Raw genomic sequence first — 25,870 nt, forward strand, 5'->3', positions numbered from 1 at the left:
GACAGCCTGAATTCTTTCTTTGGTCTATTTTTTCCCCTCACCCTGACCTTGTCTCCTTTAGAGAGGGCTATCTCTTGTCCAAAAGTCAAATCCCCTGCTCTCGTTCCCAAGCGACTCACCCATGAAGTCCTGATCTAGGAAGCTGTAGAACTCTTTGGCCAAGTCCAAGACGGAGGAGTTCAGGCTGCGTATGTCGGAGTGGACGTTCTCCAGCTGGACGGTCTGGATATCGTGGATAAGATCTCCTTGAGACGTCACTGTGACATTGAGGCCATTAACGCAGCTCCACAGCCCAGACACATGTCGGTTCAGGCCCTCCTTGATCCTCTCCAGGCTGTCTGAGACGGAGTCGAAGCGTCCGCACAGTCCCTCCAGCTTGGAGAGTCGTCGGTCCAGGCCGTCGCTCGACCGCCGGCACTCGCCGATCTCCATCATGACGTTGCTCCTTATTATCTGGATCTCCTTGTTCACACCGCCGAATCGAGTCTTCGAGTCGTCGATGTGGTCCGTCAGCTCCTTCTGCAGGTCGTCCACCTTGTAGAGAACGTAGATTCACGTTAATGTGTGTTTTTGGTTCCAGTATAAATCAACTTTTTTTCAATCTTTGCTCAAATTTATTTTCCTTCAGTATCTCAAACACACAAAAATATGTAAGCATATCATCCGAGCCGTGTCCGTCGAGAAGTCTTCACATGTTTGTAAGACGCTCAAATATTTTTCTAACTATAATAATATTATGTGAAAACACTGATGCCAAGATAACCACCAGGCATGTCTGATTAACTTGCTGCTTTTCAAAGTCCATAAAGAAAAGTTATTCTTCAGTATATACAGTTTAATAAAACACGTAGAGCATCAGCTCAATAACCATCATCATCATAACAACAGGAGCTTGATCGGTTCTGTTTAGTTCTGCGGGTCAAGTGCGATTACAAATCATATCACAAGTATTAATGACTTTTTCAGATGTGCTTCTTCAGCCACTGATTTTGGTGACTTCACATCTATAATCAAAAGATTCACTTCTGTATTACGTGGGTTCGTTCTGGCTAAGACCTGAAAACTCAGTTGATGGTCGGTCCGATGAACGGTACCATGGACTACTAATCCCTGCTGTTTGTGATATTTGAGGAGAGGAGATTAAAAGAAGTATGTTGCTGCTCAGTGAACTAACATTTTGTCTCCATGTCCAGTTTATTATTCTCTTATTAAACCGGCTCAGTTGTGGCAGCAGAGTTTCTCTTCCTGCTCTTTCTATAGAGTTTTCTTAGCTTAGCTTCCTCGGCTAGTCAACCAGCGCTGTTTTATGCGTATGCGTGTTGACATCTAGTGCAGATTGTTATCAGGGGTTTAATCAGTTGTGTTCAGTTGTTACCGCCTCCGCTGAAGGACTTTGAGAACATATGATTAAACACTATGCTAACTATAAAAAATGAATGAATTTCTGAGTCTGAGGACGGCCACATGTCTCTCCTGAAGATGGTCATGACTGGACCTCTCCTCAGCCGTCAGTACCCGTCGTATTATCTTCATCATCACCACGCTGTCTCACCTCAGAGAGGATGTTGTCCTTGCTGCTGCTCAGGTCCGTCAGCCTGTTCCCATGCGTCTGCACCGTCCTTCCCAGCCCCTTCAGAGTGCTGTTGATGGAGTTAAACGTGACCATGACCCCGGCCAGCTCTCCCTGGATGGACTTCAGATCCCCTCCTAACCTTCCGTTGTGGACGCTGTGATCGTTCAGCCGCTTCTTCAGGTCGTTGATGTTGACTTTGCACTGCCCAGTACACTCCCCCACTTCCTCTCTGAGTCGGCCCACCTCCTCCTGAAGGTTGGAGCACACCTGAGAGCAGGCAGATTCTCCCGAGTCCACCTTCCTCCGCAGATCCGTCAGCTCAGCCTGGCACTTGCTGAGGCCGGTCATGGTGGAGTTGGTGAGCGAGCGCAAGTCGTCCTCCACACTGCTGCAGACAGAACAGTCCTCGAGGTCACGGCCCAGCGTCTCAACCTCTGTGACGATCCGGTTGAAGCGCTCTCCGTTGTCCCCGGTCACTTCTTTTATCTTTTTGACGTCGTCCATTAAGTTGAACACTTTGTCAAACAGCGAGTCTCCTGATACGGATAAATCTTTCAACCTGGTGTCAAACTTCTGGATCTCCTCTTCGTTGGCGACGACTCTCCACTCCAAGGTTTTCACAGTGTCATCAGTCTTGCGGCCGTTTCCATTAGGCCCGCAGGTCTCGTTGCACATCTGTGTGAGAGACGTCAGTCTTCGGTCCAGGAAGGTCGTGATGTTCTCCACCTGACTCAGTCGCCGGCTGTGGTCCCTGACTGTATCTCCGAGAACAGACACGTCCAGCTCGATCTTGCCGATCTTGAAGCTGTGATCGTCCAGCCGACTGAGCACGTTGTTGCGCAGCTGCGTGACGTCTCTCTGGACGCTGTCCTTCACGTTGTTCCCGGTGTTCGTACACCTCTGCTCCACCTTTCTCACCGTGTTATTCACCCTCTTCTCCATCTCCCTCAGTCTGCCATTCAACCGGTCCTCCGTCACCCTCCCCTTCCCTCCACCTGCCCCGGCCAGCTCCTTGTCCAGCCGCCCTTTAATGGCGTCGCACTTGCTTGCTGTGGAGGTGACGCTGACTTCTACATCGGACAGTCTCCTCTCCAGCTCGGTGACGGTGTTGCAGCAGGCCTGGGAGCGCTGGGTCTCACTGCGGGAGATGTCCAGGCTCTGCCTCAGGTGCTGGTCCATGGAGCTGAGCAGCTTCTCCAGGGCCTGGATCCGCTCACGGTCCTCCTGCTGCTGCCGCCTCAGGTCCTCCACACCCGCCTACAGAAAAACACAGATTAGAAGAAGTTATCTTGTTTGTCTAGTGTTTTATGAAGTTTGGGTTCTTGTAGGAAGGAAGAAGGAAGTGTTGCTTTAGTCCCCATAAACTGAATAAAATCTTTTTGGATTAGCCAGAAGAATAACTGACACAAACTGAGAACAGGATTTTTTTTACTTTTAAGAGATTATCTGATAAAATCTTTGTAGATTTAACGACTCAACTACCAAACAAAACATTAGATATAATAGCAAAAACATTTTAAGTACATTTTGTTGATTTGTTGATAATACACACAGACTTTCAGAGTGGTATGAGTACTTTTACTTGAGTACAGGATCTGAATACTTCTGTCTGTCTCCTGTGATTATCACCAATAGAACGCAACAATAGAACACAACAAGAACATTTTAATCTGAACTCTGAGGCGACAGTAAACCTGCAGAAAATCTGAGAAGAAAGAAGAATAAATGTGTTAAATATGATTAAACAGTTTGTTATACTATTTGTGGATCTGATCTGGAAGGAAGGTTTGCTTCTCCTCGTCTCCTTCATGTACTGTGTGCATCCTATAAAGAGTGTTTAACCAGCAACAGCCACAGGATTGATATCAGACTCAGAACCACAGAGGCTCGGGCGGTTTGTGGTCGGCAGCAGAAAGAAGTCTTTTATGTGTCTGAGCCCTGGAGCCCATGATTGTGCTCCAACATAATTAAAACCTCCATTTAAACAGAAACTCCACGACCCTCCGGTTCCTCCAGTCAGTCGGATGGCAGATGGTGTTCGGCCTTCTTGCCAATTTTTCTGTCTTTAATTTTTTTGCAGCGCTGTTTTATGTTTTGTTAGTGCAGCGGTTTCTTTGAGGGCTCCGCGTTCTTGAGTTATCGCCTGCGTGTGGCAAATATTTTCATCACTGCTCTCAGCAGCAGGAACCACTTACAGAAGCTCACAGAACAAAATCAAACACGAACATTTAACAGCTGCAGAAATTACACAGGGAGACGTTCAAACAGCGCTGTGACAACGTTCGAGTAACGTTTGTGCCTGAGGCCTGGAGGTTATCATACGCTGAGCCTCACCTGGCAGGCGGAGCAGGACAGAGTCACCCGTCTCTCCAGCTCCGTCAGTATCTCCTCCTTCAGACTGTTCAGCTGGTTTCCTCCGGCTCCTCCTCCTCTGGCCACTCCGTCCAGCTCGTTGCCTCCTCCGTTCACCAGGTGGTTGTTGATGGTGAGCAGCGTCTGGTCATGGACCTGAGAAAAGAAAAATGTCCATGTTAAGTAAATGCTCTACACTCTTAATAACGACGGGAAACAGAGAAACAAGACGCTGCGGACCTGCGTCCTGTTGTACAGATGGTCCAGCTTCGTCTGGATGCTGTTGATGGTTTCCTTCATGTGTGGCTGAGCTGAATCAGCAGGGACGACCGCTCCGTTCAGACCCGGCCTGCACAGAAGATAAGGAAAGGTTTGCTAACCACGCTGCTGAATCTGAGAATAAATATATACATGCAGGAAAGGAAGATTTAGTCTGAATTCATCTGATTCTGCTGGAGCACAGCCAGAAGTCACCGTCAGTGTATTTTCACAGCATCCCATGATGCTCTTGTTGCGTTTGAGCTATTTCTACGTCCTGCCCCACACAGACCTGTGTATACATGCTAATAAACAAATGTGTCTCAATGACTTGCTACGATAAACATGAAATGAATCACAGTGTAATATACATTCGACAGTGAGGCCAGCACATGGACGTTTCCTGAATGTACACAGGATTTCTGGTGTGAAGGTGAATGCACTCGATCACGTGGAGGACGATCTGAACGCAACAGTCACGTACAGCCTCTGGTTTATGCCGTGGATGGTGGTCTGCATGCTGTGGAGGTCTTTGGTCAGACCGCGGATGGTTTCCTCCAGCTGGCGGATCTTCTCGGTGTCGCCTGGAGATGAAGAAACGATTAACAGACAATACAGAAGCAGTAACGGGAAGTGTGGAAGATTTAAATGTACAGATGTGGAGGTTTTAGAATTACTACATGTCAAACTCATACATCTGTAGCTTCCATTTGCTAGTTAGCTTAGTTAGCCGTGCAGTGAGCGATGCTATATCCTCTGAAGTACAGATGAGTGTTGGTGTCTCACCATCTCTGCTCTCTCCTCTCTGGCCGCCGCCTGTGTTGTGGCCCGTCTGCGTGACGCGGGGTCGCCCTCCGTTCACCTGGGTGTCGGTGGTGACCCTCGGCCCATCATGGCAGTCTTCTCCAGAGTAACCGTGGCAACACTTCCACTCCATCTCTGTCACCATCTTGTAAGCCACCTTGTACCTCGGCCTCCTGTAGGTCCGGTATCTGAGGATGAGACAGAAATACAGAAGAATAAGTGATAAACAGCCGTTTACTCCAACAGTCGTCACTGTTATGCTGCTTTTCCACCAGAATTTGCGCGTCTACACAGGTTTTTATTAGTATTGATCGTTTCCTGCAGGGAGGGCAGCTCAACAGAATCATTTCCCATCATCCTTAGCTGTACTGCTATTTAATAAATGTTAGCAGGCTAGCATCTAAGCTAAGGATGTAAACATGGTGAACATGTGAGCTGAGCACCATTATGATTACGTCAGCATGCTGATATTACAAACACATTTAGCTCAAAGTGAAGCTGCACAACTGACCAAAGTATCATAGACACCAAGACAATAGTAACATCTAAACTGTAGAAGTTCTTTGATAAAGTGTGTGACAGCATCATCATGAAGTAGAGCTGCAGAAACGTCCTGGACTGTAAATACTGTTCCACAGATGGAAGGAAATGTTTTCACTGAAAATATCTGTAAAAATTAATCCATTAGGCGATTCTTTAACTGAAGTGTGCAGCCCTGGGACAAAACGTTAGCAGACTCACTTTGGATGTAAGTAAATATGACTTATAATCACAATGCTGACATTTAAAATCTGACAAGGACCCAGAGGGCACTCTGAATACCACAGCGGTGCACTGTTGATATTAATGTGCACTGAGTCATTAATGTCTGGAAATAGCTGCAAACTATCTTCTGATGACGGATGGGATTAAAAGTGCTTTGTAAACTTTAAATGTTATTTTTGTCCCATTTTCCAAAAGAAATCTGCGGCAGTGAGCCAGCACTGAATCTAACTCTCCGGCTCGAGTCTGAAAAAAACACCAATGTTTTATTTGGACGACTCTTCTGTAGTTTGTACCATTAATGTGTCTCGTAGCTGCGCAGCTGAAGAGAGGCTCGTTACTGTACCGATGCAATAAGTGAAGCAGAATTGGCCAAGAAGTCTCGGGAGTTTCGTGGCAGCGACACAGAAACATTAACGAGCTCCGACTGAGAAGGTTCTGCTGCACGCTGCCGTCCTGAGTGCCAACCCACAAACATTACTGTAGGTATCGCAGAGGCTTTTCTGTGCCATAGAAAAGAGTTCATCTTCCAGCTCGCGGCTGGGAGAGCGTGAGAAAAAGGGATTTGACGTACTCTCAGAGGAAAAACAAAAACAGGGCTTGGAGAGATGTCGCGGAGGAGGAGGAGTTAAGAGAGGGAGTATGAAAGGAGGAGAGTCATAAAAGAGAAGGAGTAAGAAGAAGAGATTGTTTTTACAGGGCAGGAGACCAGACTGCGGTGCCTGGCTTCATTCTTAGCATAGCCCAGGTTTAGGCCCGGGCCCCTGGCAGGCAAACGGATCAAGCAGCCGGGCCGGGTCGAACAACATGGTGAAAACATCAGGAGCGCTGGATTAATGCTGTCTCAACATCCACATTAGGAAAACAATTTGATAAATCACATCTTTGGTAAATTTGCTCCAGTGTTTGTAGCGTTAGCTTCCCTCAGGTCTGCAGCAGACGTGTGCGTCATTTTTAGGGATTTATCAGCCAAATTCTGAGCTGTAATTATGTTCCCAGTGATGTTCTGGTTACAAAAGAGCCCAGACAGAACCGGACACCTCCTCGACTAGACTTTCCTGTGAGATTAAAAAAAAAGGAAAGATGAGAAAGAGCTGAGTGATTCAGAGTCCACAGACGGAAACAGGACGGACGGATGATCCAGACGTCTGTGGAACAGGAAGTTGGAGGCGTGGACGACAGAAGAAGACAGCGACGGATACTCACGCCACTCTCGGACACTGGCCCCACGTACAGCGCTGGTAGTCTGGTTTGATGTACGTCTCCACCCCGTCCTCCATCACGCAGCTCACGGTGCGTGTCACCACATACGCACACCAGTTCCTGAGAAGTTGCACACACAAGCAGAGGGAAATGACAAATGAATAACAGAGTGATGACTGGAGGTTTACTGGAAGTCACAGTCAGGCAGCGTGGTTACACACTCAGCCTTCAGTGTCTTTGTGTCGAGGCTGAAAAAGAGGAAAGATTTGGAATAATAATAACTTTTTGGCTCCGCCGCGAGCTTCCAGATAAACATCTCAAACCCCCGACTGATTATTGTTTCTGTACGACATTCAAGAGAAATTGTCTGCTGGTACAAATGTCAGATTGGTTCAAGATAACTGCGTGATTGCAACAATGGCTGCCATTGTGCGCCTCCACCGCCTCCACACCAACCAACCCACACAAAGACACACACACACACACACACGCACAAACACACACACACATGCACGTTGAGCAGTTGGGATATCTAACAGGAAATGAGATAGAGGAGAGTTTTTGGACTCGACCTCTGGGATGAAGGAATACGTTATATGTTCTCAATACTTTTGGGAAATAAGCCGAGTTGCTTTGCTTTAAAAAGAGCGAGGTCAGAAGATTAAGATCGGTTTCAAGTCAGTGTTTTGAAGCTTGGATTTGTGTGTTTCCAAGTGAAGATATTCCCTCTTCAAGCAAAAAGTCTGCAGGCTTTACTCGCCCATCATAGGGTTCAGCTAACGCTAAAGCTAACATGAGATCAGAGTCGTCGTGTTTTCCCTGAAAAGTGAAGCGACAGCAGTGACAACAGCAACCACTGCGACGGTGAGAAGAGTGGAGACAGGATGACTTGTTTAGCCTAGCTTAGCACGCAGACTGGAGACAACAGCTAGCTTAGAAGACTAGCCTCCACCCGCTAATCCTTCAGAAGCAGCTCAGAGATCATGGGTGTAAAAACCAGGAGAGGACACAACCACCGATCCTTGTTTCCCTCAGTCATATCGATGGAAACAGAACTGTGTCAGTGTCACTAATGTTCCCGACACAATGAAAGCACCTGTGCTGCTCCAGGCCTCAGCACAGGCTCAGGCTGCAGGTACAGAAGCCAACATGTCTGAATCGGAATGTTTTTACTGCCGTCAGGACCACTTAGAGTCAAACCAACTTTATTTCCACTGCAGTAATAAAATATATTTGGCGGTGTGGCGGGTACAGAACAGAGCAGACATCCAGTACAGTGACGGGTCAGACGCAGCGTGAAGGTGGAGCTGAGGTGGAGGCCGGCTGCAGAGGGAGCAGCTGATATGATGGAGGGTTAGAGTTCCTAATACGTGGCTCGGCTCACCAAGTTTCAAGCAGAATATTCGTTGGATCCATTGATTTTTAGGGATGATATAACAGCTCCTGCTCCTCCAGCAGACGCGGAGCAGCGTTACAGTTATAAGGAGTCGTGTTTCTGGCTACTTGGCAGATCTAAGTGGAATATTCTCTCCTGGTAAAGTACTTTTTTTTTACTCCGTGTGGATGAATCTCATTCACAGCTGCTGAGATGTTTCCACTATGTTCACCAGCTCGTCTAACTTCATCCGTCTCCCGCTGGCACCGACCGAAGAAACGGTGACGTCACGACAACAAACAACATTTCACATTAAATTCTATTTTTAATATACCAGAGTAAAGGTTTCCACTTGATCCTGTTCTTAATCTTCACTCAGATCCGATCCTAAAATAGAGACCTTCAAAAATGATTCCTCATAAACATGTCTTGCAACTCACAGACACACACACACTAACACACACTCCTACACACTCACACACACTCCTACACACTAACACACACTCCTACACACTAACACACACTCCTACACACTAACACACACTCCTACACACTCACACACACTCCTACACACTAACACACACTCCTACACACTAACACACACTCCTACACACTAACACACACTCCTACACACTCGGTCTGTCTACACACAGCTCAGTGTGTCCTCGTCCCTCTCACCTCCCCTGACCTCAGGTATCTCCCCCTCAGTAGCGCCTGCAGAGAGACTTCAGACACAGACGGCCCTTCAGTCGCTTTTCTATCATCATTTTCATATTACCCAGAATCCCCCATCCACTGCTATTTCCCCTGGCGGTCATTATGGCCAATTAGTGTCGCTCTCGGATGCGTCTGAGCCGAACTCTGAAGGGTCTGCAGATAAAAAAAGAAGTTGGGAGTGTACAAGGAGTTCCTTCATGCTGGAAAGTCAATCAGCAGCTCTCGTCTCTCTGTCTGTCCTCATATCTGTCTGTCTGTTTCAGTCTGTCTCTCTCCACCTGTCTTTCCTCGTACGTCTCATCATCTCCGTCTTCTTCTCCTTCTTCTCGTCCTCTCGGTGTGACTTCACCTCCCCTCTGCTCCTCCTCCTCCTTTCATTCCAGAGCTCGTCTGACTGACAGAAGGAGTTCGTCATGTTTCGATCCTCCCCTGGCCCCTCGTGAACCTCCTGTTCCTGTCACCGCCGTGCGTGGGAAAGTGAACACGACTAATTAACTGTCGGATTTGACTGTAAAGGCTTTTCTCGAGGATCATGAGATACATTAAAGAGCTCTCTGACCCGAACGTCTCCTGGTATTCAGCCATACGAGAGAGTTTAGGTTTTAAGGAATTTGCTCAACACAGTGGAGGTGAACGGAGTGAAGTGAGTGAAATTAATGTCATCTTCCATCCTCGACGGTCCTGTGGAGGAGGCAGAACTCTCAGAGGTAAAACATTAACCAGCCAGCCTAAACTATCTGCACGACTCGGTCCGAGAACTACAGTGATCAGCAGACGGGTCGATGTTTTCTCATGGCTGATATCAGAGTGTGTAAGTCGACCAAAAATATGTGAAGATGCTTTGAAAATAACAAAAAGAACTGAGCTTTTTCTTGTAAAATGTCACACTCGGGAAACATTTTGTTTGTTTTCATTTCTGTTGTCATTTTCGACCTAGGCTGACTGCTGGTGTCGGTTCTGTACCACTGACTGGTCAACTGACCCAAACAACTGACTGAACTGTGGCTTCAACTTGATCGCACACTTGAAAAGTCAGTTGTTAAAATGTTTCTCTTCCTCTTGTTCTGAAACAGCAGATGAAAGTTCAGAGACATACAGTTCATGTTTTACTTCCTGCTTCATGATTGTTACACTCTTATAGTCTCAAAGTACATTTGTCTAATTTCAAGTTAAAAACTCTCATTACACGTAAAACACGACACAAGAACCAGGAGAGCAACATTTCACTGAGATGCAGAACTTGCAGAACTTCTTTTAAGACAGTTTTTCACCTTTTTGAGTCGCGACAGACAAGAAGATTTATTTTCTATTAAATATCTTGTGCAGACGTTTCTGCTCTCGTTGTGTATTCACAGTGTATCGTGTCGCTTCGAGGTGATTTGAACTCATTTTTGGAGCCAACACAGAATCACTGCATCCAGAGATCTGCGAATAATCCCGTGGCCTCCGTCGGGCGGCGCATCGACGGATCGTACGTGTTGCTTTGCTGCTCTGTGGTTTGTTAAAGTGGTTTTAATGTTTCTGTCAGTGCTGCCACCAAACGTCTGCAGTCAGCCAGCACCAGTGGGTCCAAACACAGCTGGTTCTCCCTCATGTGGTTCCAGACTCCAGAGCTTCACTGAGTTATTCTGCCTGAGGGCTCGGTGGGTTATCCTGTTCTGCTGCGCTGTGTATGTTGGACTGAACGCTGAATCTAACATCTCCATCAGGAGTTGGACCGACACCGACGGGACGAGGACTCATGTAAAATACAGCAGCGGTGATGAATCAGCTCTGCGTCGTCCTGCTGAAGTGCCACTGTGTTATTTCTGTGTCAGTGTGATTCAGTGGGCCAGCGCCGCCGATCCATTACCCTGCCTGCCTGACGGGCTGACTCAGGGTCAGAGCCGCAGCAGATAAAGCAGCGATTTGGCAGCGTTCGCACCATATCTTCTCTGATGGAGAGCAGACACCGGCTCGTATAAATAAACTCAACCATCGCTCTTTTTTCACTGCTGATCCGACGCAGATGTCGACAGACACACGCACACTTTCACACACATCTGCAAACACACTACTACTGTACGCGTCTTCCTCCCCGCTGCAGCATTTTCCATCTTTCCATCGCGGTCGTCTCACTCCGAGGACTCGCACAAGAGGAGGCTTTATATGTGCAGGAGGATGACGAAGTGTTAGTTTTGAGCTGAAACAGGGTGCGTGTGTCGTTTCCTGTTCGACGACTTCTCAGCTCTGAACCTCCTCCGGCCTTTTTTTCCTCCTCTGAGCAGCGTGAAGTTAAACATTCCAAACAGTAATCCAATAAAGTCCCATTAATCCAAAAACGCTCATATGAAAGTCCACCAACTCGACTTGGCATCTTTCCAACACGTGCAAAATATGAATTACAAACGAGCGCTCGATATTTAACAGACGGCCATGTGTGCACTGCCAGACACAAGAATAATAAGAGCCTGAGTCTAACAGCACTTCACCACAACATGAATCTGTTCACCTTGATGAACTGTCGCAGGTTAAACATGAGGATTACAGTTTACAACCTGTGAGTGCAGATCTGTGTGCTCGCTCTCCTTCAGCAGCTAATCTCTCTGTTTCCTCCAGCAGCACATAAACAGTCCAGTTCCTGCTGCACACATCATCACATCAACATGTGAGAATGTTCATCAGATAAAGAAAGAAATGTTAAACTATACAATGTACAATTGTTTCTTTTCAATTTGAACTTTCAAGTTGTTTAAGCGTTCGGACGTGGAGGACCCGTTATTACAGACCTGTGCTGGATTAGAAAGCAGCTGCGCTTCGCTATGAGGACCAACAGCTCAACAAGCCTTCATGCTCCACGCTACAGGTTTAAGTTGAAAGACTTCAAGGTTTGGGTCTAACTGATCTGTCTTGTGATGTTTCCAAATGTGACAAACTGCAGCTCAGTCTGTGCTGATGTCTATTCAGTGATGTGCAAGTCAGTTCAGCCAGTAAAGGTGCAATATGTAAGAACAGGCCAGCTGCTGCTAACTGTAGCTGCTATTAACTAATTTGCTCAGTTAGCTGTGTAGCTAACAGTCTTGTAGCTAATGCAAACAGAGTGTTTACATCATCAGCTCAGGAGCCATGGAACACCAGAGCTAGCTGCTGAGCTAACTTACACTATGCTAACTGAGACGTCTCTGCAGCACAAAATATAAACGTTGCTGACAAACTGATTCCTCTTCATATTCTGTATTTTATTTCTGTAAGGCCAGAAAAACTCATATATACTCATATAACACAATATTTACATAATTATTTCATGTAGCAGAAACAGAGCAACATGATCCTTCATCTGTCTGAACGCTGACGTCTGCTCTCTGAAAACACAACAGGAAAGTTGCAGGCCATAAAAACCGAAACAATGAGCTGAAAGACACTATAAAACTCTTTATCACGAAGGGAAATGGCAGAAACAAGGGAGCACTTTCTCACTTTTATAGTCGTGTCACCCATTGTTGACATGAATGCACTGACTGACTGACTGACTGACTGGATTAAAATATCAGGAGCTGTTTGGTTTCCCACATTTTACAGACACACAAACCAACAAGCGCAGGACACAAGCCTAAACACACTTACATGCCTGTTAATGAACACAAAGTGTTTTCACGACTTCTGTTCCAGACAGCGAGCAGTGAAACTTCCATTGTGCGTCTCTTTATTTTTATTTATTGAGCCATAACTCGGTGTGAACGCAGCTCCTCCACCTGCCTCAGCATCGCTTTATTCCCCAATAAATCTCACCTCCTTATAAAACCGGCAGACAGACGCTTCACGTGCAGGCAGGAAGTTGCGGTTCTGACATCTCAACCTGCACATACCAGCTTTCATTTCACTCAACGGCGTCTCTGCGTGAGCCCCTACAAAGAAGAATTGTGGGTAAAAGCAGAATAGCCTCTGACAAAAGCGACGTGGAGAGTAAGTGGGAGGAAGAAGGAAGGAGCTGAGGTTAAATACTCAAACAAAGAAATCACTTGGCGGCGCCTTTTGTCGAGGGATCTTTCATTTGGTTTCGAGGGGAAAAGCTTCGACAGCGGCCTGAATGGGTGGATGGACGGGGGGGCGTGTCCCACTGTTTGAATCCTGACCCGGAGGTCAAGCACCCCTCCGACGTCCTTGTAAAGGTATACCCCTGAACACACACCGAAAAGCACACAGGCTGTCACAGACGACAACACACACACTCGAGTGCACTCAGTCATGCCTGAGCGATCGCACGACGACCGACAAACACACACACAAAGGCAGACACACACATTCTTGCCGGCTATCAGCGCCGTCTTAAAAGTTTTACTCACATTTTCCCTCTGGCCTCATTCCAACATGAAGCGACAGTGCGACTGTGTAAACTTCTCTCTGATTGTTTAGCCTGGCGGTCACCGAGATATACAGACGGCGTCCGTGATAGCGACATTTGCTTTAACATTATTGCACCGATACGTCAGCGTTTGCAGGTCTGCAGGGGATTTTTTATTCGTGGCTCACTTGAGTTTTTAACCATTTATGGAGGCATTGCACTTGAAACATAAGTCTCCTTAAAGCCTGACAATTGCAGTCACCCAGTAATAGTACAGGTGAGGCTTCATGAGCCGCCCTGAACACACACACACACACACACACACACACACACACACACACACACACACACACACACTTCATGTTCAGAGGAGATTTAATGTTCATGTGTGGTGGGAACAGATCTGAATCTCTAACAGCGTTCTTCAAGTTGATCTAAACAAGGTTAAAAAAAAAGCTCTCTCCAATGAAATGCATGCTGGGAACTGTGGCAATTAGGTAACAATGGCTGTGACTTGAGAGGTTTCCCTTTCCATCATCTTCATTACCATATATAATGAGATTTGTTTGGTGCCCTAATTAGCTGAGAAGCAGAACATCCAACAGATGAAGTGAGTCTGGATGTGTGCCAGGATCTGGTCAGTCCTCCTACAGTCGCTGGTGCATGATGGGACATTATCACAACTGCAGCAACGAGGCTTCTGCATCCTCTTGTGTCTTGCAGAAGTCTAAAAAACAAGACTGAAGAGCCTCCAGCACTGCTAACCACGGTCAGACCTAGCATGCTAGCATGCTAACATGCCTGCAACCTGTAGTTCCTTCATGCACAACTACAACTTTTAATCATGTTCAACATCTTAGCTTAGCATGTTAGCATAGCCAGTAAGCACTAAACACAAAGTGCAGCTGGAATTCATTAAGAAGCCACGATAAGAAAATCCTTATCAAAATGATCACAATTCACAATATCAACTAAGTAATCTTCAAAACTCGCTTAAAAACTCTTAAATCGGCACTAAAACAACCAACAGGAGTATCCAGATTAACGTCATGAGAAAGTCTTACTGCTCCGTATTGTTTCGGGTGGTTGAATCAGAGCCCTGAAGTACAGACAGATCTTCCATCTAGCCAGAGTTTATCTTGACCTGTGACAGGATCAGTTTCATGAACTTTTCCTCAGCTGTTATTCTAACTTATACTTCTGAACCAGCAGGCCTGAATCAACTGTTAACATGTATGAATAATAACTCGTCTCCTCTGAGTCTTGATCTGATGCGACTGTTTCCCAGTGATGGACGAGGAGCACGTCCATCGTTCATCTGCCTGCTAACTGACCCCATCAGGCTTCTGCATGCACTGAAGCTTAAACTCTGTGTTACCACAACAGTCTGCTGCCCTGGAGCCACCGGGTCAATTAGCCTGCTGCGGGGCAGTTACTAACAGAAGCTGAATCACAGACGATTATTCTTTCCTCTGTGCAAAGACTGTCTGATCCTAACGAGGGGAACTCCTCCGACGCTCCATCACCATCACAGGACATGAATTTCTGACAGGTTCAACTGGATGAAGGCAGAGAGAGAAATATCTGTCAGAGTCAGTAAAAGAGTCAAAGAGAGGTCGGCTAGCTTAGTTGAACTTGGTGAGCGAGTAAAGAGTCCGGTGCCATCTTTGGTTTCACATCACTCGTGTCGTCTTTAATGGAAAAAGATGTTTATAGTTACTTTACAGCCGCCTGAGCTTGAAAGAGTTTCTACTATCAGGCCCAGTAAAAATCTGGAGGCTGAATCTAAAATGTTTAATTCCAGGAGAAAGTGATACACAGCACACATCAAGGTTAGTCTGGCGCTGGACTGTGGCGGGTCGGAGGTTCTGGGTGAGGCTGAGGTCACGGCTCTGTGCGGTTCTGTCAACTTCTTCCGCACCAAACTGGGAAAAAGTCTTTCTTATCTGCACGGCTTTGTTCACGGCTGCATTGTCACAGTGAAGCAGGAAAAGGCCTTCCCCAAACTGCTTCCTTAATGCTGGAAGGACAATATTATATTATATACATGCTGCAGCATTAGTCATGGTACCGAGCCTGCGCCCAGATCGTGACACAATGATTCTGAGGGCTCAGATCATGTGTTTGATCAGAATCAACTCTTTAGCTCCTCTGTTTTTCCATCCACTAACCAAAAAGCTATAAAATCAGCTACTGACAGAAATAAAGACATGTCAGCACCTGAGAGCACATGCTGGAGGGAGAAAGAGAGAAAGTGAGACGTCACCGCTGCAACAAGTTACTGTGAGACAGGAAAACACTCAAAGATCCAAATCTCCTGCAGCAGCCGAGCTAACGTTAGCTGCACGTGTTCACAGAGAGCCGAGCGACGAGGCGTCAACATCTTTATCTCACTGCTGTTAAAGAAAACTTCAGTTAGTTCGGTTACGTCAGCACGTTTACTAGCTTGGAATGAGAGCAACACTTTTAACGTGGGCGATCAGAGCTGGTCTTAGTGAATGTACTGTTTTTATTTGAGACAATATTTCCAGTTTTCAGTCACAGTTTGGTTGGTTTGACAGGCAGACAGTTGCTGTGTCTCAGTTCAGGGTCTGGATCCTCTGAAGGACTCGGCCTCTGTGGTCTTTGAAGGCGAGACCTTCACAGACCTTGTTAACCTCGTCAGCCGTTGTTAAATGGGACGGTCTCGCCTTGGAAGCATTTGGAGATGTTTTACCCTTACGTCATGATTTCTGCCGCCCAGGCCCACACAAATGACGACCTACACCAGGCAATGTCGCCATTTTCTCTCTTTCTTTCTTATTTTTCGGGTGTGCAAAGAATCTTGGGATATGTGAGGCCATGAAGGATCATAGTGGTGCATCCTCCAGAAACAGAAACAGGGGAGCATCTGGAGGAGCCTTCAGACTGGGGTTACTTCTCGTGCCTGGTTTTACAACTGATATCAAAGTTTTGAGTGCTTTAAAAAAAAGGTAGCATTAGGCAGCAGTGCTGGAGGTACCAGGTACCAGTTCTGGTCCATCCCTGCCAGTGACTCAGTGAGAGTAGAGAGTGAGCTTATCTTCATGGCCTTCATGCATCCACTTGCTAATGTACAGAAAAGAGAGGCAGCAGGAGGAAGTGATTGATGAGAGAGCCGGTCAGCGATGGACTCCCTGCTCGTGTCTTTCACACATCAGCTTCTTCCTTCCTCCTCCGTCACCGTCTGGAGCTGACGTGCGTCTCCGGACATGTTGGCGGGAGATGTGTCGGGCGGCTCCGGGTCCTCCTGAGCCGCTCGCTAAGACGCCTGCTGGATGCCGTGGGTTCGTTCAGCAGCCTGAACCACTTACACACAACTTCACACATCTGTCAAAACAGATCGATTGAGTTCAAACAGATGTCAGAGGGGCAAACCGCATCGCCACGGGCCAACGCATTCTTCTCCCCGATGCGTCACTGTGTGTGTGTGTGTGTGTGTGTGTGTGTGTGTGTGTGTGTGTGTGTGTGTGTGTGTCACAGGGCAGCCATGCTGACTCCTCCACAGCCTCCTGGTTTCGGCAGGGGGATTGCATTAAAGGATCCAGGTCTGCTGTCTTCTCTCTCGTCGAGCTGCTCCTCCTCGCCTCTTTCCTGCTCTTTCATCCTCGACCGTCGCGCCTGCTCGGGTTCTCTCTCTTCGCTCCGGAGCTTTTCCTTTCACCGTCTTGCCAGTTTTCCAAATCTTTGTTCTTCTTCTTGTCCTCCTCTCACTCTCTTCTACTCTCTACCTATCCTCGACCTCACTTCCACTCACTCACTTCCTCCAGATGACAGCTCAGCTTCATCATACTGACGCATCTCCTGACTCAGGCAGCAGCAGCAGTTAGCAGCAGCAGCAGTTAGCAGCAGTTAGCAGCAGTTAGCAGCAGTTAGCAGCAGTTAGCAGCAGCACACTGGACTCTGATGCGGACAGAAACCTGATAGAAGCTACTATTGCAGGAGCTCAAAACTCCCAGAAGCCCGGCCTGCCTCGCACACACGCTAAGTACAAACACATGTAGGCAAACACACACACACACACACACACACGCACGTGCATGCACACACACACACACACACGTGACAGCCTCCATCATTCATTCTCTCAGTCGTCCTGTTGTGACTGCGTTTATTCACACACACATTACGACTCGGTCAGTTTGTCAAAACATCCTCATTCATATATCGAAAAGCACACAAACAAGTCACACATACACACACACACACGCACACACACACACACACACCTCAGGCAGAAGCTCAATTACATGCTAATAACACACTATGGGGCTGCAACAGCACAATAAAAACAGACATGTGTTGGCTCACTGGCAGCACTAACAGCTTTACAAGCGACGGCCATCGCTGATTTACGAGCGGCTGTTAATCAACGCTCACTAAGATCTAAATGATTTCCTCACCGGCCCATAAAAAGAGGCCAAGATGGCAGTTTGGCGGTCCTAAATCTAGATTACACATCGTTTCTTTACATTATCGTTCTCCGTCCGGTTCAGGTTCAGTATCCCTGCAGCTTGTCACTCCCCCATAGAGCCCGTTTGTCTTTACTCGACTGGAAGATGCTGTTCGCCAGAATGATGAATTCTGGGATTCTGGGGCCCCCTGACAAACGTTTCACGTGGGGCCCTGAAACAGTAAATATCTGTAATCCCAGTAAGCTCTCTCCGGCTCTGGGCCCCCTGATTCATCACAACTCTTCCCACGTACACATCACCCCCGGTCAGGGAGGGCCGGTGCTGAGACGCAAACAACCAAGAAGATGTTTCCACTAGAAATAAGAATTCACTGCAACTTTCCTCCTGGAACGCTGATACTTCAAGTTCACTGAGGAAATTATGATATTACTGGCAGGATTTCATCAGATTTTGACCCAAATTAAAGGATTTTTTCGTTGTTGTGGTTATTTAAACCACAGCCAAAGACACGAGGGCCAGGATGAAGTAATAAAAGTGGATAATTAAGTAATTATTTAGACCACCAGCGTCTGAAGATATACACGTCACAGTTCTGTTTACTGAGTGTTGGATACCAGCAGTTTCATCGCACTCTTTCCTGTGATGCTTCTTCAAATGCCGCCTCTCTAAGTTACAGCAGAACACGTCGCTGATTTTTAATTTAGAAACAGGACAATGCTACTTCTCAGTTAGCTCTGTTAGCTCCACCAGAGAGCAACTTCTTCTTCTTCTTCTTCTTCTTCTTCTAAAATCAGTAGCAGGGATCGTTTCTAATGCACAAACTAACATACTGGCCGATATGACGCCTGCATTTCATCAGTGTCGGCTGCATTTCATATCTGAATCATAAGAACTCGACCCAGAATCATCAGGAATGATCAACTAAAGTCTCTAAAGTTGAGGTTTCCAAACCTTTTCCAATTAAAGATCCATAAACTGAAACAAATTTAGACCCTGGACCCTCATTTCATTACTGTTCATCAACAATCATTAATTCATCACGTGACTCATTAATGGCGTTTCAGTAAAAAAATTACATATTCCCTCTTTTATTTGATGGGACCTCCAGAACCCTCTCAGGGACCTCTGGGGGTCCGCGGACCTCCGTTTGAGAACCACACGACAGCGGCAGGTATCGTGCATCTTAAATCCACAGTTTTCCAAAGCAGGTTTTGAACTGCAGCTCTGCTCTGGTTCCGTAACACGGACCGACCCGCAGGTGACCACATGAAGAACACGTACCTGTGTCTGCTGGCTGCTCTCTGGCCCGCCTGGATACTGGACTCCGAGTACCCGAGACCCGAACTGAGCCGGGCCAGCATGAAGGCGAGCAGGTAAAACAGCGCGTCCATCCTCACGTCCGGTGCGTTAAAGGCAGAAAAATGTCATTTATTCCAAAGTTTATCCTGTAAAAAAGAAAGAAGGTGCTGTTGTCTTCAGTGACGAGCTGTCGGCGGGTGAAGATGGAGAGCCATGACCGGGACACTGGGTCAGAACCTCCGCGGTCCAGTCAAGTGCATTTCAGATGGTAAAGTGAAGTCTGAGTGCTGAGGACCGAGCGGAGAGGAAAGTTTCCTGTCAGAGCTCCAGCAGCCTCCTGCCCGCTCAGCCGCCTCCTCCTCCTCCTCCTCCTCCTCCTCCTCAGCTCTGCCTGCCTCCCTGGCACCGTGAGCTCATCTCGACCTTCCCAAAGTGACTTTAAGAGCAGAATAACAGAAGCAGTCGGTCCAAAAGAAACTCCAGAAAAGCTTTAAAACCCCCAAATATTAAAGTTCAACAGCAGGTGGGACTGACACTGATCCGGTTCTGTGTTCGGTACCGGATCAGTCCACATATTTTCATATTTGAGGCAGATATGTCTCTTTTCCCCAGCTGTCCACTGACTTGCATGTGTTTCCTCTGCAGCACTTTCTCATAATGACAGTTTTCAGAAAACATTATAATGTTTTTTTTGTTTTTTTATTTGTGGGGAGCTTGTAGGTGTCATGTGACCCGTCCTGCTGTATCTGACACCAGAGCAGGGACTGAATTTATCTCCTCTGATGATATGAATATCAATATAAAACAGATTCCTCACCAATCTGACTCCTGCGGCACTCCTTCATGGCTCCTCAAGGTGGCGCTCATCACAGGACAGTGAGGAAAGTTGTGACAAGAGAGTCGAAACAAAATCCATCGCAGTCTCCAGCTCTTCCTGTTTCCTCTGAAGATGACTGATGACAATATTTGCCTGTTTTTTAGCGCGACTACAATAAAAGTTTGTTTTCAGTCGATGGCTGTTTTGCAGCTTGATCCTCTTGGTCAGGATCAGGATGGAGTTCACCCAGTTATCTCAGAATTGGAAATGTTTTGTTTGAATTTCCATTTTACGTGCTGTTGACATGTAGGAGGAGGTTGTTGAGCAGCTGGACCCAAAAGCTGAGACGGGACAAAAGAACCAAGAGTGAGATTTAATATCCGGAGGCTGAAAACCCAAAGACACAAAGAATCCAAAAACCAAGAACTGTACGAATCAATGAAAACACCAGGAACAAAACACCAGGAGACACAAGAGGAGACAGGCTCAGGTGGAACACAAGACAAACACACACACACACACACACACACACACACCTGATCACAGATAAGACACAGGTGACATCAAACAGTGGGAAGAAATAGAAAGCGACACATGAGGGTAAAACTTCAAAATAAAACAGGAAACGACAGACGCACAGCCAGAATCATGACGGGTGCATCGTCACCATGTTTCTACAGTTGCCCAGAGCGGACAAAACAAACACCTTCACAACAGTTTTGTTTTTTTTATTTAGCAGCGATTGATCACAGGGCTTTTCAGTCAGTGACCATGTAGTGTAACCCAACTGGGACGATCCAGAGGAAAAGTCCAGCGGTCCTTGTTTTTCTCCTCTGACGTGTTGCTTGACGTTGACCAATAGGATGATGGCGTGCTCTGATGCGTGTAAATGTAAGCATGGCGATGAGGACTCACCTGTTGTGAGACAGCATCAGGTGTAAAGAAGGACTTCATACTACATCAGCTCCAGAGTGATATCTATCCAACGTTAGCTTACGTTAGCAAACAGGAGCTAAAACATCTCTTCAAAAGTAAAACGAAGATCTTCAACTTTCAGTCTCTGTATTTCATATCGGTGATATTTTCCTCTACAATCACAGAAACTTCCTTTATTTAACTGTTTCTTTGTATTTATTCAGTAATTTGTTTCCTGACTGTTGTCAGAGTTTGTCGTCTGTTAATGATTCAGCAGAGAGAAAACTAGTTTCTCTTTAAGTGCCTGAATGAGCAGCAGCTTGTTAATCACAGTAATCACAGCCAGCGTGAACGCTATCAGCCCGTCTGGCCTGTTTCCTTGTGATCGGCGTGACAGATTCCGGTCGTGGTGACGTCTCAGAGCTCGTCTCGGAGGACACGCTGCACGTAGTAGCAGCTTCTTGTCCGGCGGATAAGGAGGCTGTCGTCGAGGTGTGATTGATGCTGCCGCTGCGCTCCTGCAGCCAAGAGACGGTTTGACTCCTCGCCACGATTAACTTTGCACTTCACTTCCCCTTCCACTTCTTTCCTCTCATAATCTGTGTCCACATTTAGCACACACGCCAGCAAGTCCAAAATAGACTGATGCAATCTCAGCACTTCTCCGTCCAAAGATACAGAAATCAAAGTTGATTTACAGGACAGTGCTGTGTTTTATATCAGATATATATTATGAAGCATGTCTGTATTAAAATGAGAGCTCATCAGATACAGCAGCTTCACACTCCTGAGTCACGCAGATAGAGTTTCTTCAGCCATGATCCCGCGTCACTTTGTGTCTTTTGTTTTGTTTTTAATCGAGCACAGCAGAAATTACAGACTGCATCTTCAAACCATCTGCCACAGAGAGGAGAGAGTAGATCTGTGGAGTCGCTCATGACCAGTTCTTGTGAAACCTCAGTGGGAGTTATTTTATTTTCCTGGACTTTGTCTGGACCTTCCAGTTCATTAATACATTATTTTTGTACCCAGTGAGCGCCGTGTATCTCCCCTGATGGACGAGCTCAGCAATCCTCCCGTCGTCAGCTCTCCCGGCTGCTCGTCACAGACTCTGCGACTCCCTGCTGAGAGGCGAGCCAGGCGCTCAGAGGAGGACGAGACCTTCACATACACACACTACTTACAATCTGATGTAAAGCAGATACCTGCTAATGTGGCAGCAAGACATGCATCAAATAAACTGCACGTTTGTTCAGTTGGTGGTTTTAATGCACTTTATCTGTTGACCATCACTGGACGTCATTATAGCTGACACGTAAAGTTACTATGATCCCTGTAAAACAGATTCCCAGCACAAAGAACCTCTGGGCTTTTTGGGCCTGTGCAAAAACAGAGTATTAAAATACTTGCCAAACAAAGGTCGGAGCGTATTAAGCAGTTTGGGAAGTGGTGACCTCTGGTTGGTGATGGGAGGCCCCTACTGTACTCTGTCCAAAAAAAGAAAGCTCACGGCTCATTAGCTGCAGCTTCAGGCCTCAACTTTCAAATGAGCTGCGGCTGCTGCTGCGAGGAGGAGCTGCCCGGGCTGCAGCGTGAGCGATAAGACCGGGAACAAGACGAGAGGCCTCGCAAAACCCACGTGACCCGAGACACAAACCAGATACAAAGAGAGAGCTCTAATGGGGGGCGCCAGTTGAAAGAAAAGGCTTGAAGGCTGTGAAGACGGACGGCACGATCTCGTAAAAACACTCCAATTATTTCTCAAATTCCCCCGTCGTTCCGTATAAATCTTCATCTGGACAGACGGTCACACCCTGTTACACTTCAGCCAAATTCCTCTCTGAAATGACTTCCTCCTCTGAAGCCAAAGGTTGCCAAAATAAATGAGTTTCTAGAATCTGATGTGGAAATTAATACCACTTGTTATTTGACGGCTCCGTGGCGATGAGCCTGAGTGACATTTAGAAACAGGTGAGCTTATCTTCTGCATCTGTCAATCAAACTCAAGTTCATTTCACTTCTGACTTTTTAAAATAATATTCTCTACTTACTGATATTCAGTTCCCTCTTAAAATGAAAGAGGAACACGACAGCGGCTATAATAAGACCGTCAGGAAAGAAGTCGTGGAAATCACCTTTCACAAACAGACAAAACGTTGAGCTGGAGAAATCTTCACTGCAGATGCTAAGCTAACATGTAGCATGTACACCCAGAACAAAGTTAGACCTGAGGGTGTCCCCCAGCTACTGCAGTTGATTAGGAGACTTCCTTTAAGGTAACTACAGGTGAGACTGACTGTCAGGGACTGATTTCACTCTGACATGTTGGGCCGATGTGAAATCTGACCTGATGGAGGCGAAAAGTTGTTGGATCGAGTTCTCACTGTTCAGTCACACTTCACTGAAAAGTGCGTTACAGTTCATCTGATCGTTGCTTTTATTCTGAAAGCGCTGCATGTTGTTACTTGAGGTCTCCACGTCGTCTTTAACGGTCCACTCAGCTCCTCTGGTCCCCGAGCCGTGATAACCTCCAGGCTGAAGACACGCGGGAGCTGGTGTCCGGGGGGTTTCACTGTGACAGGCCATTTCTTTCACTTTACGTGCTGTTAACTGTTGTTTTCTCTTGCAGATGCTGCAGGGTGAAGAAACTCGCTGATGACTTTCTTCTGCTCTCGCCTCACCACAGTTTGCCTCAATTCACTGGAATCTCTGGCTCCCTCGCCGGTTTATGTGGTTTTGCTTTCTGAGAGTGAAAGAATTCAACTGGACAGCGTTTTCTTTTCCTCTGCTGCGGCTTTAGATGAATCGCATCTTCCTTAAAGAGACGACTTGCGTGTCGGATGCTCGGGGTGTACTGGGATCGACCCCGCAGGGCTCTGTGGCGTTGGATGGTGGGGCCGCTGGACTCTTGACCAAAGTCCTCGGGAAGATTAACATTCCTGCGGGGGGGCGGGGGGGTTGTAACTGTTTCTCTGTTATAAATAGGCTGGATTAGGACATAGAGCCAAACAAACAACAAGACTTTCTGCTGTAGCAACATACGTGATGCGTGGACGAGGGCAGCAGTCGGTCTATACATCTGAGTGGCGTCTGCATTGAAAACCTTGAATTCTTTTCCCTTCTATTGTCCCCATTGTACCCCGTTCCTCCTCTATCTGCTCCCACTGCTTCCTCTGCACCCTGTTATCTACATCTTCAGTGTGTGTGGTGTTTGACCGGCGCATGTTTCTGATGCCTTGCGGCTGCCATGTTGACATTCTTTGAGGCTTGGCCTGCATTTCACATTTGTGCAGGTCAGGGTGTTTTGTTTGCTTTAACTATTATGGGAGACCCCCAGTTGTTATTTCGCACTTTGGAGGAACCTTTAAAATGCCTCAGCATGCTCGGCTGCACAGAGGAGCCTGCAGCCTCGGGGGAGGTGCAGCTCTGTCAGAATACAGTCGAGTATCTGTGGACTCACTGACTGATTTAATTCTTCTGATGCCTGGACAGCCCACATTCACGGGTCCAGTAGTCCTCAGCACACACACATCGTACCGTCGAGGCTCTCCAGACTCTGTTCCTGAAACGTATCTCCAACTCTTTTATAGACCTCCAAGAAAAAGTGACCTCACTTTAAAGCGTCCTCAGGCAAAGATAAGCAAATATTAAAGTGAGACGCGGCTGCAGGGAGCAGCTTTTAAATGCCAATAATCAGAGTTCACCATGACGAGTTCACTGCAGTCTGGCTGAAGTTTCATAGGGAGGAATTAAGACAGGCTCGTTCACATTCCAGCAAAGGTAACGTAAATACATTCAATCCGACGGCGACGCAGAGTTCATTAACCTCTGCTGTCAGAACCTGGACCTGTTCTCCTGCGTGTTGTCGGGTCGGCAGCTCGACTTCTACCCACAGTAACGATCCACATCCTGCGCTGTGCTCTTGGACCGGGATCAAGGTGTTACCACACCATCAGGATGATGAATGCTGCGTTTCCTTTCTTTTATCTTGACTCAGCTGCAGTTGGTGGTCCAACATTTTCTGGTAATCCTGAGCAATAAAACAACTCTCGACTAAATCAACTACGACTTCTCTCTCGTCTGATAACACTCACGGAGACGTTTTAAAATAAAGACAAACGCAACTCTGACATATTATCACCTCATAAAGCTGAGAGCCCGACAAACCTGCCAGCAAACAGTTGACCATCGCACTCAAACACAGGCCAGATTCAGAGCAACACTGACGCATTAATTAGGGATCGTTTCTGTTTTATTTTTAGCTCTGTTTGAGTTTCCATCAGCTCCTCAGAGGAACACGAGGCTCTTAAGCTGCTGACACAAGAGGAGGAAAACCTCTCAGTCGTCTGACTCTGGAGTGGTCGTGCATTATTCCAAACCTCACCGATCGTCTCATAGTCACGTCATTTAAACAGCCGCAACTAGATACAAACATCTATCGCCAAGTCGACTGGATCAATTGTTTTGCTTTGTGTTTGTAGATACATAGGAAATTATTTTCACCCAACAGGAGACGTGACGGCTGTTAAAACATCACACTCATGTTCAAGTTCATATTCTTATTCAAGGGTTTGGATAAGATTTATATGATTTAATGCCCCAAAAAAACATTATTTTTCACACTTAGCTGAGCCGGTCTGCTCTGCTGGGGTTGTTAGCTGCCAGTTAGCGTATATTTTTACTCTGAATATCACCACAAGTACTTTTTATACACCATAAACTTCTACACGGCTCACTGCGTGTTACAGAAAGACTACGATCAGCAGGTCACTGACGTTACAGCTGGGTAACGATCTTTCTGGATAATAATCAAACTTACAAAGCGACAGCTAAGCTAATGCTAACTGAGCTAGTGCTGCATTGAAAACGTGAAAAAAACAGATACTGACGTTCAGTCTGCTAGTAGGTATTTAGTTGGTTTAAAATGAGGCTTAACTTAGTTCACAGTTTCTCTTGACTGTCCCTCAATATTCCAGCATAAAAAAACCAGCATAGACCAGCACCAAAACACAACATATACTGGTCTTGCTGGGTTGTGTTT

General features: G+C 46.7%; 1 protein-coding gene across 1 annotated transcript in view; it reads right to left on the reverse strand.

Annotated features, from left to right (window-relative positions):
• Positions 1 to 19,471, reverse strand: part of emilin1a (elastin microfibril interfacer 1a) — a 22,841-nt gene extending 3,370 nt beyond the window's left edge. Inside the window, exons 1-8 of the mRNA XM_037086300.1 lie at positions 19,080 to 19,471; positions 6,956 to 7,072; positions 4,970 to 5,175; positions 4,668 to 4,767; positions 4,166 to 4,274; positions 3,908 to 4,081; positions 1,553 to 2,830; positions 120 to 534 (exon numbers count right to left, since the gene is read on the reverse strand). Coding sequence (XP_036942195.1) covers positions 120 to 534; positions 1,553 to 2,830; positions 3,908 to 4,081; positions 4,166 to 4,274; positions 4,668 to 4,767; positions 4,970 to 5,175; positions 6,956 to 7,072; positions 19,080 to 19,189 — 2,509 coding nt within the window. The 5' untranslated portion in view covers positions 19,190 to 19,471. The remainder of the gene's footprint in view (positions 1 to 119; positions 535 to 1,552; positions 2,831 to 3,907; positions 4,082 to 4,165; positions 4,275 to 4,667; positions 4,768 to 4,969; positions 5,176 to 6,955; positions 7,073 to 19,079) is intronic.
• Between the last annotated feature and the right edge of the window lie 6,399 nt (positions 19,472 to 25,870).

The sequence above is a fragment of the Acanthopagrus latus genome, chromosome 22 (assembly GCF_904848185.1).
Source record: "Acanthopagrus latus isolate v.2019 chromosome 22, fAcaLat1.1, whole genome shotgun sequence".
Classification (NCBI taxonomy): domain Eukaryota; kingdom Metazoa; phylum Chordata; class Actinopteri; order Spariformes; family Sparidae; genus Acanthopagrus; species Acanthopagrus latus.